General features: G+C 44.9%; 1 protein-coding gene across 2 annotated transcripts in view; it reads left to right on the top strand.

Moving 5' to 3' along the window:
* The first annotated feature begins 3512 nt into the window (after nucleotides 1-3512).
* The window catches only part of PIGA (phosphatidylinositol glycan anchor biosynthesis class A), a 31096-nt gene continuing 21315 nt past the window's right edge, over nucleotides 3513-13293 (top strand). The window contains exons 1-3 of one of the 2 annotated variants that reach the window (XM_029604350.1): nucleotides 3513-3829; nucleotides 4706-4849; nucleotides 8740-9503. In XM_029604350.1, the coding sequence (XP_029460210.1) occupies nucleotides 8795-9503 (709 nt within the window). In that variant the 5' untranslated portion in view covers nucleotides 3513-3829; nucleotides 4706-4849; nucleotides 8740-8794. The remainder of the gene's footprint in view (nucleotides 3830-4705; nucleotides 4850-8739; nucleotides 9504-13293) is intronic. The other variant, XM_029604349.1, reaches the window with a different exon arrangement.

The raw sequence follows: 13293 nt of genomic DNA, 5'->3' as shown, positions 1-13293 counted from the left end.
ACCAGCAGCCACCTTTGAACCCAATCACGCTCCCCCTGTCTCCGTGGGCACGCCGGACTTTCATTCTCTCAGGAGACCCTGCGAGGCCCACCTAAGTCCAAGCAGCCCAGGCCCCTATGGGCTCCTCCCGAGGGGACCTCGAGCTTCCAGTGGTGAAGTTCTTCCCAGCCTCTGTCTCCTCCAGTGCTCCGCCCCCTGGGGGCAGCTACCTCCTATTCCCTTTCAGGAGGCTTTCCATTTCTGCCCCAGGACAAGGGTCTACCCCTGAGCGCAACAGATTTGTAAAGCTGTGGGAGTGGCCTGCAGCATGAGGAATATGCTGGAGGACAGAGGAATCTAGACTCCAGCCATTTCTTCACCAAACTTTTATTAATTCCAAAACAAAACAAGCAAAAAGGCCTGCTTATCTCAGCAATATTTGAAACAGAGATGTGGTAATTAACTATGAGCAAACTGCCTATGTTTCTTACTTCCTTTTCCTCTCTGGAGCCTCCCTGTTCCTTCCTGCGCCTCCCTACTTACCCCCCTGCTAATGGAAAGACCCTGGGACCAAGATTCCCGTCCTGAGGGTGACTTAAGGTACCCGGGCCAGATACCTGGAGCTGGTCTCTTATGGTAGTCTGAGATTCCCTAATGTATACTTTTTCACAAGATTCTTTTTGAATTTCTATTTGTGGTCACTAGCCTCTTTCTGTTTTCTGAGAAGGGAAGCCAGAGTTCAAATCCTATTTCGCCCAATGACACTCCTTGTGACCTTGGGCAAGTCACTTCACTTTTCATTACCTCAGGTACAAACTCAGAATATAAACCCTCTTTGGGCAGAGAAAATACATTCATACTGTTAAGATTTGTGATCTGTGGGTAGGCCCCGTGAGCTACAGCACTCACCCCCAATGCTGGTCAGTCTTAGCGTGTCTGGAAGCTGCTGGAGTCAGCCTCCCATGCTGCCTTGCCCCTCCTGTTGGCCCCGACATGGTCCGGCCTCAGCATGGCAGGAACTCCACCAGACCCAGCATCCCAAGCCGCCATGCCACCACAACCCAGCCTTCCCATAGACTTGCACACATGTGCACAGTGACGGGAACGCCTGAGCGATGCCTACAGATGACGTCAGCCTCTTGGGCTATTTAAGCCAAGGCCCCACAGCAAGTCCTTGCCTCAGCAACAGGACTCCTGCTTTGCAGTGCATGTGGCCAGCATTCCTGAGTTTCCACGCCTTCATCTATTGCTGATGTTTCCTTCAGCTAAAGCAGTTTGCCTGCAAGACACTAGATGTCATGCTTTAGCTGAAGGCTGCTCCATCACTTTGGAATGCCCTTCCAACTGAATTGCATGAAATCACAGAATACAGATGCTTAAGGAAAGCGTTAAAGGCATATTTGTTTAGGCTTACTTTTATTTGAGATCTTTTGTTTCATTTTTTAAATTTTTAGTTTGTTTTAACTGTATTTTCTGTATTTAATATTGTTGTAATCCGCATCAAACAAAAATGTTGATGATGATGCGGAATATAAATCATGGTAGGTAAACAAACAAATAAATAAATAAATAAATAAATAAATAAATCTTGCCTTCTTTTGCCTTGCTTTGTGTTCTCCAGCCTTGCCTTGCCTCTTCCAGCCTCATCTTTGCCATGTTCTGCTCTCCTTGTCTTCTCCTGCTTCCTTTGTCTAGCCTGCCTTGTGCAGCTTTGTCTCATTCATCTTGTCCAGTGTCTTCAGTGTGTTTTCATCCTCCCTTGATTTGACTTTCCAGATTTTGATCTTCTGCGTGGACCTGACTACATCTGTTTACAGCCTGCTCCAACCTTGGCCTATCTCTGACTCTGTCTGCCTGTTGGCTGTCCTGACTCCGGTGTGCTATTGGACTCTTGCTTTTATTTCTGCTCTAGGGACCTGCTGGCCGCCAGAACCCAAGAGCTCAACCTGTGGGAGAGGCAATTGGTATAGGTGATGCTCCAGTCTGTCCTACTACAGGGTGCATTCGCCAGCTGCCAGCGTAGGCTTCATAGGTTCACCTACGAGGCTGCATCAACTATGCTGCAGCACCAAGGGCTCACACCAACCTTCACACCAAATAACACGAGGCAAAACACAATAAATAAACCTGACATACATAAAACCATAGCAGTCAAGAATTGACATCTGCATTCCTAAACAGGAGGGATAATAGGACGAATGACAGCCTGACCACACATATATATTTCCCTTCTCCTCACACACATATACACATCTCGCTCCCTTCTTCTCTCGCACACTGTTCAATGTTCCTCCCTCCTGCACTCTTCTTTTCATCTCTGTTCTCCTCTACCCTTCCTTCCCTCATCTCCTTTCTCTCTCATCTCTATCTTCCACCCCCTTTCCTTCAATTCTCCCTCCATCATCTCTCATCCCTCATCTCTCCAGTGTTTTCCTCCCTCTTTGTTTTCTCCTTCACTGCTCCCATGTTTTCCTCCCCTAAAGCTTTCTTCTCTACTCTTCCTGACCTGCCCACACTATCCTGAGCAGGCAGCAGTGTGGACTGTGGTGACTCCAGGGCAGTGCTTCCATTAGGAAAACTAGGCAGTCACCTAGAGTGCAGTCACCTAGAGTGCCAAAACAAAGAGAAAACAAAGAGGGAGGAAAACACTGGAGAGATGAGGGATGAGAGATGATGGAGGGAGAATTGAAGGAAAGGGGGTGGAAGATAGAGATGAGAGAGAAAGGAGATGAGGGAAGGAAGGGTAGAGGAGAACAGAGATGAAAAGAAGAGTGCAGGAGGGAGGAACATTGAACAGTGGGTCATTATCAGTGGACAAATTAATAAGAATTCTTTCTGATTTTTCAGCTGTAAAATTGATGTAGAAATAGAGGTGATTTTGGTCCTTTAATATATGAGATTGCTCATTGACTGAACCCTCGAAAGAAAAAATTAGAGAACTTCTGTCATCTGTAATTTATGTGTATATATATATACACACAGGTCATTCAGAAAATATTTGTGAGGGGGTGTAAACTCTCTACTTAACCTCCTTCAGTACCTTAACCTCTACTTGCAACATAGAAACACATTGCTGTGTTCAACATATGGTCTGGAACAAAGATGGACTTTTGTTTACAAGAATTGAGCAGCCAGACATTAAAATGCTCTGTTTGGACACCTTGCTCCCACATATGCAGGTGCAGGGAGTTTTCAGTACTGTACCATTTGCCTGTAAGAGTGTTGGATCCAGGAGAGGAGGAAAGCTGACATATTCAGATTTAGATATCTTTACTGGTATGACAATTTTACATATGTTGCCTAAATACTAAACATAATTATTAAAAGAAAAGAAAGGAAAAAATACAAAATAATAATAGTAATTAACAAACATTGAGTATAGTGTCTCAGAGCTGGTGATGCTTATACAGACGACAGAGCATGCTCCACATGCTACAGAACTCAGCTGACGCCGTTTGGCCAATGGGAGTTTACCTCCTCTTTTAGCACCAATAGAATTTGTACTTCCTGTTTCTGCTTTCCCAGTGAAGAGGGTGAGGGTGAGTTACAACTTTTTGGGCTAGAACAGAACCACACGAAGTGTTGTGTCGTTTGCTCCGATGTTGAAAGATTAGAGGCAGGCAGAGTGGGAATCGGTTTCCCTGAGCAGAAGCCCAGGAGACGTCCGGAAGGTGCCCCTGCATTGCTTTAAGACAGAGAGAGGATGTGACTGGCGCGGTGCCTGCCAGGTTTCCAGCTGGAGCACACTGCCGTTTCCTTACTCGCTTTGGTTCAGATTTGCAGCTGAGAAAGGCTAAACATCTGGGAGGAGAGCATCGAAAGGTCCAGGGCAGCCCTCCTGGGAAGCGCGGTGAGTGGAAAAAAAAATAGTTTCTTATGATCTCTGGGAATATCCTGCTAGTTAAAACTTTTGTTTCCCTCTGCATTCGGGATGGGGTAAGGGCTCTTTTTTTCTTTTTTCACCACGACTGAAATATTCCCTATGTCTGCAGCCAGTAACGATCCTTGCAACATATTCCCCAAAACTGTGTGGAAGAGGCCTCTGGTGAATTTTTTGAATTATTTTGCACAGGATAGAACTGTTCAATGCCTCAGAGTTCTTTTCACAAAGAACTCTGAGGCATTGAAATAAACAAGTAGAAGGATGTTTCCCCCTTTCTTCGTTTCTCCTATCCCTTGGGAAGGACTCAGTTTAAGTGCTCTTCTTCTAATTATCAAAATTGGTGTTAAAACATTGTGGTGCCTATTTGATACAGTTATGAGAACTTACTATTATGTATTATGTGTAGTTATTTTCTTGCCTGCTACTTTTGCTCTCCGAAGTAAAAGGGAAAAAAATGAACGTTTCTGGTGCGTGGCAATTTAGTGTGTTTTCACAACATAGAGGTGGGAGTTTGGGCCCGATATTTGGAGCTGGCCCTGGAAATTCTTGAGCGTTGTCTCCCTCTCTCCAGGTGAGTGAACCTGCACTCGTATACTCATTTTCTTTCATTAGAATCACTGGGAGATCTTCTAGGGTTTGCCCCCTCTTGGTGCCTGATATTTATAATACCCGAGGGGAGGGGGTATAAAACAATTGATGAAGAGATCATATTTAATCTGGCAGTAATTGTCAAGGGATTTTTGTTTTATTTTATTATTATTTTTTTTTTTTACCTGGCAGGACCCAAAGCTTGTGGGTGATTAATTTGGAAATCTCCTTGTTATAAATGACTTCCCTTTGCAGAGCTTGCCAGTTACCCAGTTCCAGGAGGGAGATTTTAAGACAATCTTAGATTTCTGACCATCCCGATCTGATGCATTATGGAACCTGCGGCACTGAATGCAATGGGAAGAATCAGGAGCTACAAATACCACCATGCTTTGAGATGTAAGGTGAAAGACTGACCAAGATGTTTCTCTCCTAGAACTGGGCAACTTGACAGATCTCCACAAATAATGGAGTCTTACCTATTACATTATTATAACTTACCTTTCCTCTGCCTTGTCTTCCTTTTTATTTTCTACACACTTTGCTGTTAGGCTTTTCCCCTTTTAAAAAATATACCGTAATAGTTATCTGCTGGTCTGCACATTTCTTCATGAAAAAAACTTCTGTCATTTTTTTGTCACCTCCAAGGTGGCAGCCATTGTTGCTGCAGGAGGACAGGGGTGTAGATTGTTGCTATTCAGAGGGCATCACCTAGGAAGACTGGGATGGAGTGGTGTATGCTGCACCAGTGAAAAGCCTTTGTGAGACACACCTCATGGCTAGGACTTGGCTCACTGTGAGGCTGGCTGCTTTCCTGGATGTTTGGATGATATTGTGATAGAGCTTGTGGTGCTAAGGCCATGATATAAGATTCAGAAAGGGAATCTGTTAAGACAGTGTTGGTGATACCCAGATAAAGGAAACAGGGCAGAGAGCACTAATGTTTATATTAGCCTATAATCTGGGAATGTTAACAGTGGGGAGGACCAATGATAGCTGGAGGGGACAAAAAAGAGAGGAGACCTGGCTGTACTTGGGAATAAGCAGAAGCTGGTGGTAAAACCTGTGCTTTGGAGGTAAGTTTAGATTAGTGGTATCTCTGCTAAGGCGGTAATCAAGCAAGAAATGGTGAAGATTGATGGGTGGGAAAGAATACAGTGTGTGTACGTTTGTGATAAGTTTGAAGCTGTATGCTGCATTGTCCGGGCTTTTCAATTGAGGGTGTAGGCAGTCTTTTTTTCTTCCAGGAAGAGTTATTGTAAATCTGACCTGTTATACATGATTCTGTCTGAAAATGTGTAAGGGTTTATATTTCTATTCTGCTTTTTGGTGCTTCAGAGCAGATTATATTCAGGTACTGTAGTTATTTCCCCAGAGGGCTCACAATTTGTTTGTACCTGAGACAATGGCGGGTAAAGTGACTTGCCTAAGGTCAGCAAGGAGCAGCAGGTCTCCCTGGTTCAAAGGCTACTGCTCTAACCACTAGGCTACACCTCCATTTCAGATGTTTTCAATCCATGAGGCAGGTATCATTGAAATAATTAAAAAGGAGGCATTTCTTAAGTGTTTAGAAGAGCATAAACAATTCTTTTTTTTAAAAAATAGATCTTTGCCATTTGTTTGATTTTCTTTCCTGTTTTTTGTCCTCTTTTTTTATTAAGTATATTAAACAGAGAGAGACTGAAAATGTATAGTGATAGTGTCCCTGCTTGTGATCGAGGTAATGTATGTAACCTTCAGGTGGAATTTATTGACTTGTAATCATGGATCATAATAGCCCAATATATCATGGAATAAAGGACAGCTTATGATACAAGGACTTGTCCTGTTCTTCAGTTTCCTGGGTTATTCTTATTGTGGTTCACAGGGGAACATGCAGATTATGGGCAAGGTTTATGGCAGTCATGCATTTCATCCTATCTGTAATATCTCTAACAAGACTCAGCTAGGGGTAATTATTATTAGTGCCCACTGAGGACTAAAGTGAATGTCCTGGAGTTTCTTATCCATAGCTTCTCTGCCTCACTGTGTTTGCCTCTCCTCCTCTTACTACTATTGCCTATTTCTCTACATAAGAACATGTCATACTGGGTCAGACCAAGGGTCCATCAAGCCCAGCATCCTGTTTCCAAAAGTAGCCAATCCAGGCCATAAGAATCTGGCAAGTACCCAAAAACTAAGTCTATTCCATGTTACCGTTGCTAGTAATAGCAGTGGCTATTTTCTAAGTCAACTTAATTAATAGCAGGTAATGGACTTCTCCCCCTAGAACTTTTTTAACCACAGCTACACTAACTGCACTAACCACATTCTCTGGCAACAAATTCCAGAGTTTAATTGTGTGTTGAATGAAAAAGAACTTTCTCTGATTAGTTTTAAATGTGCCACATGCTAACTTCATGGAGTGCTCCCCAGTCTTTCTATTATCCGAAAGAGTAAATAACCAATTCACATCTACCCGTTCTAGACCTCTCATGATTTTAAACACCTCTGTCATATCCCCCATCAGCCGTCTCTTCTACAAGCTGAACAGTCCTAACCTCTTTAGTCTTTCCTCATAGGGGAGCTGTTCCATTCCCCTTATCATTTTGGTAGCCCTTCTCTGTACCTTCTGCATCGCAATTATATCTTTTTTGAGATGCGGTGCCCAGAATTGTACACAATATTCAAGGTGCGGTCTCACCATGGAGCGATAGAGGCATTATGACATTTTCCGTTTTATTCACCATTCCCTTTCTAATAATTCCCAACATTCTGTTTGCTTTTTTGACTGCCGCAGCACACTGCACAGACGATTTCAATGTGTTATCCACTATGTCGCCTAGATCTCTTTCTTGGGTGGTAGCTCCTAATATGGAACCTAACATTGTGTTATAGCATGGGTTATTTTTCCCTTATGTGCAACACCTTGCACTTATCCATATTAAATTTCATCTGCCATTTGGATGCCCAATTTTCCAGTCTCACAAGGTCTTCCTGCAATTTATCACAATCTGCTTGTGATTTAACTACTCTGAACAATTTTGTGTCATCTACAAGCCATATGCAGCACATTTTCTGTAGTAGTTGTTTAATGCCTGAATGTGCAGGGTCTACAATTCTCTCTTTTTTTATCTGGTATCTGATCTGTTCTCTTCTAAACTAAGGATTCTGTCTGCCCAGTTGAGGCCTGGAGTGTCTGATCTGCATTTTAATTTTAACAGTGCGCTCTCACCTACCTATTTAAAACAAAACACACCAGCACACTAAATAATATACCCCAATAGTTTTACTTCTCCCCAGTACTTTTAAGTTTTAAAAATTTCGCCAAGCTGTACTTGCCAATCCTTTCCAGCCTCTCGGGGACTACTAAGGCCCTTCTTCAGGAATATGAGAACTCCAATGGCTCAGTGTAAGACACTTTACATTCTTAAGATATTCTCAGTCAGGCAGCGGCCAGGAAGGAGGTGGTTACTAGTCACATTGCGCATCCCTCTAGTTCCCAGCTAAAGAAGACTTTCCTAATAATAGGATCATGCTGTGAGCTCTGGACAGGCTTTCCACAGATGACTCTGAATTTGCAAAAGGTTGGGACTGTGTGAATTTTTAATCTGTTGTATTTTAGCATTTCCTCCCATTTGAAGAAAGTTTCTAGCATTTGTTGGGGTTTTTTTTGTATCTACACATAAAGGGCCATATTTTAGTACCTGCACACAAATCTACACCCGATTTTATAACATGCGCGGTGTCGGCGCGCGCCAAGCCCTAGGGGAGCCCTGATGGCTTTCCCTGTTCCCTCCGCCACACCCCCGCCCTTTTTTTCAAGCCCCGGGACATATGCGCGTCCTGGGGCTTGTGCGCATCGCCGGGTCTATGCAAAATAGGCTCGGCGTACGTAAATCCAGCTGGATTTACACGCATAGGGCTTTTAAAATCTGCCCCAAAGCTCTTTTTTTAATTTTTTCTACAGTTTTGGTTTCAAGCTGTAATTTTGGTGGCACTGAAATGTATCGGACTGGATAAATGCCTTTATTGGGGGAGAGGAGGGGTTGGCAGTAGGTTGCTTCAAGGTTAAGGGTTTTTTTTTTTTTCAACCAGATATATTGTCCTAAAATAGGAACTTTATGCAAAATCAGATTCAAATTAAAACTGGTATGTAAACTGTATACTGGCTTTATGAATCGTACCTCCACAGTTAAGCAAATGCAATTGTTTGCTTTTCTTTTTTATCTGGCACTTAATAAAATTGACAGATTTCTGTTTTACAATCGGCAATACATTTTGTACCTTTTTTTTTTTTCTCTCCTTAGGTAACATATCTGACTACTAACAAATGAACTGCAGTCGTTAAAACCTGGCTTTGCCATGACATGCGGCACAGGAGAAACAGACACGCTGCCTGGGCCTAGCAACTCTCATAGTGTCAGCTGTGGAAAGCCGTCGCCGAGAGCTCATCGCATATGCATGGTTTCCGATTTTTTTTATCCAAACATGGGAGGAGTGGAGAGTCACATTTATCAGCTTTCCCAGTGCCTGATTGAAAGAGGACACAAGGTTATAATTGTTACCCATGCCTATGGAAACAGAAGGGGCATCCGTTACCTGACCTGTGGCCTGAAAGTTTATTATTTGCCTTTGAAGGTCATGTATAACCAGTCCACGGCTACCACCCTCTTTCACAGCCTGCCCCTGCTCAGGTACATATTTGTGCGCGAGAGAATCACTGTAATCCATTCCCACAGCTCCTTTTCTGCCATGGCCCATGATGCCCTGTTCCACGCCAAGACGATGGGGCTGCACACTGTGTTTACGGACCATTCTCTTTTTGGATTTGCTGATGTCAGTTCAGTGCTAACTAACAAGCTGCTCACTGTGTCCCTCTGTGATACCAATCACATAATCTGTGTCTCGTACACGAGCAAAGAGAACACTGTCCTTCGAGCCGCACTGAATCCTGAGATAGTATCCGTCATCCCCAATGCCGTAGACCCCACTGAATTCATGCCTGACCCAGACAGAAGGAATGACAGTGCGATCACCATTGTTGTTGTCAGCAGACTTGTTTACAGAAAAGGTAATGAGGTCCAAATGTTCATCTTGAAGTGAGATCTTTTTTTTTTTTAACATTTTCTTTACTGTTAAATGACTAATCATATATATTTAAAGGCCTCTCCATTAGAGTACATCTCTCTCTGATGTTTAATAGTTGAGAGCAAATGGACCACACAAAAATGTTTCTCAATGGTTTGATCTTTGTCACCAGCGAAAAAGAGTTTAAATTCAACGATGGTATTTTAAAAAAAAGGGTGAAGTTTTACAGGATTATATGCTGCTGTTCTTGGCAATTGTGAAGCTGCTTTACAACTGAATTCCCTGTGCAGTCAAAACAGAAACAAAAACCTTTTGCAAAAAAGGCTTCTGCACTTGAGTCTCCTATTCTGCAAAAAATGAATCTCGATGGCCAAATATTGGGAGATGTTTTGAGGAGCAGCATTTTTTCTCATACTACAAAAAAAAAAAAAAAGATGCAGACTGGCTTTGGAGATGTTCATCTCTGTTCAGTAGGAAAAATTATTTTTCTTTGTCGCTTATGTGGAATTAGTTGTGCATGTTGCACATCCTTTTACTGCATTTATAAAGTTGCTGACAAATGCCAGTCATTTGACTGGTAGCAGTTTTTTTTTTTTTTTTTCTTCATTACAGCTTCAATCTATATTTGATTTTTAAATCGAGTTTTTGGGGGAGGCTGCACTTCGTGTGGCAGCCGGGCAGACTAACAGTTACAAGCCTGGTAGCCTTGGGAAAGCCAAAGCTTATGATTGCTTATCTTTGGGAATGAGCAACAAGAAATAGATCTATTTTTTTTGGGATCTGTCAGTACTTGTGACCTGACCTAGTTACTGTTGGAGACAGGATGCTGGACTCAATGGGCTTGGTCTGACCCAGCATGGCATTTCTTATGGACACAGAGGGGTGACTACCTTGCCCTGCCCCTTCCTCCCAGGAGCTATTAACACTGCCTTGTTTGTCTTGCAGTCAGACGTTAACTGCTCCTCAGCTAGCTTCCTCCTAAGGGTGGGGGGGGGGGGGGAGAGAGATGGGACGTCTACAAGTGTTCCTATTCATACCCCAGATCAGTCCAGACAAGTGGGTTTTGCATCCCTACCAGCAGATGGAGGCAGAGAACCAAAGAGTTTGAGGCACTGCTATATAACCCTCAGTATTTCTCTGTCTCCAGCAGATGGTAGAGGTGCAAACCTGCAGCCTGGAGTCTTTAAAAAAAAAAAAAAAAAGAGAGAGAGAGGTTAGAGAAGAGATGACACTCCCTGAGGTGTTAGGTTCCTTCATGGGCCATCTCTCAGGTGGAGCTGGACAAAAGGGGGGTTGGAAATCCCTGGGCAGCTTGACCCACAGTGGTTCCAGGGGGTCCTGTCTCCCTCTGCATCCCTGAAGGCTTCTTCCCAGATGGGTGACCAGCCTGTTAGTTTGGTTTTGGTTGGGCTGCTCCTGCCTCTTTAAGAGTTTAAGAAAAAAAAAAAAGAGAGAGAAGCGGAGTGGCAGCGTTCGGGGTGTCCCCTTGCAGGGCAGAGCAGGCCAAAGCTGGGTAAAGAGCTTCACAGGGATAGTGACTCTCAACAAACGGTTTGGGGAGTTGGGGGCTGGGCAGATGTTTTTACTCTTGTTTGCTTTCCTGGATTTCCTGTGTGCTGCACCCGTACAGTGTGTAGCAGGCCCACCTGCGTGTGCCTAAAATGGTGCTGCCGGCAAAGTCACATCGTGGGAAAGGGTGCCGCTTCGGGGGCAGCTTAATTCATTGGCTTTATGCCACAATTGTACCTCGGGCGGGGAAGTTCCTTGGGGGAGGGGGACAGAGCCCGGGCGTAGGACCACACAATCCCAGGGTCCAGTATCTGACTTGGCAGGGGACCTGGAGGGTCTTTAGTCAGGGGGAAGGTGTCGTCCAGGAGGAAAACTGAATCAGAGCGTGGAGATTCCCCTCCTCTGTTGTCATTAGTGTTTACATCAGCGCAGAAGTTGGGGGGGGGGGGGGATAGAGGATCAGGCTTGCCCTGGGTCAGATGAAGAGGAGGACATGGGTATTTCCACAGATTTTGTTCTCCTTATGCACAAAGCATTCCTGGCTAGGAAGAGTGTGTGTGTGTGTGTGTGTGGGGGGGGGGGGGGGGGTAAGCGATCTGTGGGCCATCAGGCTCGTCCCTTTGCTAAGTTGCCAAGGACCTCCTCGACCAGGGGGTCAGGAGACCATCTTCGCTGCCTAGGACTGGATTATCCAGATGATCCTGGTGGTTCAGGGGACTCTGACCTGGATGACTCTGATAATGATCCTGGGGTGGATCCTGGGGATCCAGCGGACCTCGATCAGGGGAGTATATAAGGACATGGCGGATCCGGAGGAGGTTCCAGTACTGAGGAAGATGATTCCCGTATGATTCGTCTGTTATGTAAGGAGGAACTAAAGCCACTTATTCCCCATGTCCTGCAGGAGCTGAGTATTAAACTTGTCAAGGAAAGGAATCAGACAATTAGGGGGTGGGCATGATCTTGGATGGACTCCAGGGTCCTCCTACGGCCTTTCACCAAAAAGATGACTATCTCCGTGGCGGGGTCAGTGGCTTAAAACACACACGCAGGATCGTAAGCTAGAGATTCATCTGAAGCAAATGTTTGAGGTCTCAGCTTTGGATCTGCTAGCTGCGATCTGTAGTAGCCTCATGCAGAGGGCATGTTTGCGCTGGGTCCAGAAGGCTCAGGAGAAGTCTTCAGCCGCGTCTGGGGCTGATAGCCAGGCAGCCCAGGTGGAGGCCGGCATTGTGTATGTGGCAGATCCTCTTAACGAATTGATTCGGACTTTGACCAGGAGTGTGGTTGTGGCGGTCTGAGCATGATGTTTGTTATGGCTACGAAATTGGTCAGCTGACATGTGGTCCAAGTCTCAACTCTAATCTTCTCTTCAAGGGAAAATAGTTGTTTGGGGAGGACCTGGAGCAATTAATCAAGGTGCTGGGAGAGTTAACGGGTCATAAGCTGCTGGAGGTCAGGAAAGCGGCTTGGAAGACTCTTCCACCTTTTGTTCCCGTTTTTGGAAGGATGCTGTTTTCATTGCATGAAGGGTTCTGTGCCAGTGATGGGGCAGAGACAGGGTTCTGGATGGCAGCAGTCCTTTTGAGGGGGCCCGTAGGAATCCCAGAGAGAGCTCCGAGGGAGCTGGGGCCGGTAAGACCTTTCAATGATGCCAGCGGGGTCCGCTCTCTTGATATAGTGGTGGGGGGGCTGTCTATCACTGTTTTATGAGGAGTGGAGCAGAATTACCTCAGATCAATGGGTCCTAGAGGTAATAAAAGATGTCTAAGCGTTAGATTTTCTTGATCCCTCTGGGATGCTTTTATGATATCTCGTTGCAGGGCGAGAGGATGGCAGTGAGTGATTTGAACTACATTGGGGCGCTTTCAGGAGCTGGGTGCAATAGTCCTGGTGCTGACGGTGGAGCAAGGCCGCGGTCAGTATTCAATTAATTTTGTCGTCCCAAAGAAAGAGGGGTCCTTTTCATCCCATTCTCGATCTGCAGAAGGTGAATATTTCACTGCGGGTTCCTGGTTTCCAGGAGGAGATGTTATGGATGGTTATAGCGGTGGTTTGTCAAGGAGAATTTTTGGTGTCTCTAGACTTGACAGAGGCCTATCTCCAAATTCCTATCAGAGTGGAGCATCAACAATTCCTGCATTTTGTAGCCCTGGGGCAGCATTTCCAGTTTCGGGGCCTCCCCTTTGGTCTGAAAATGGTGCCATGTACTTTAACAAAGATGATGGTAGTGGTGGCAGCAGCTCTCCACAGGGAGGGAATCC

Source organism: Rhinatrema bivittatum, chromosome 5, assembly GCF_901001135.1.
Source record: "Rhinatrema bivittatum chromosome 5, aRhiBiv1.1, whole genome shotgun sequence".
NCBI lineage: Eukaryota > Metazoa > Chordata > Amphibia > Gymnophiona > Rhinatrematidae > Rhinatrema > Rhinatrema bivittatum.
The sequence above is the reverse complement of the archived record's forward strand: the minus strand, read 5'-3'. Positions and strand labels throughout refer to the sequence as shown.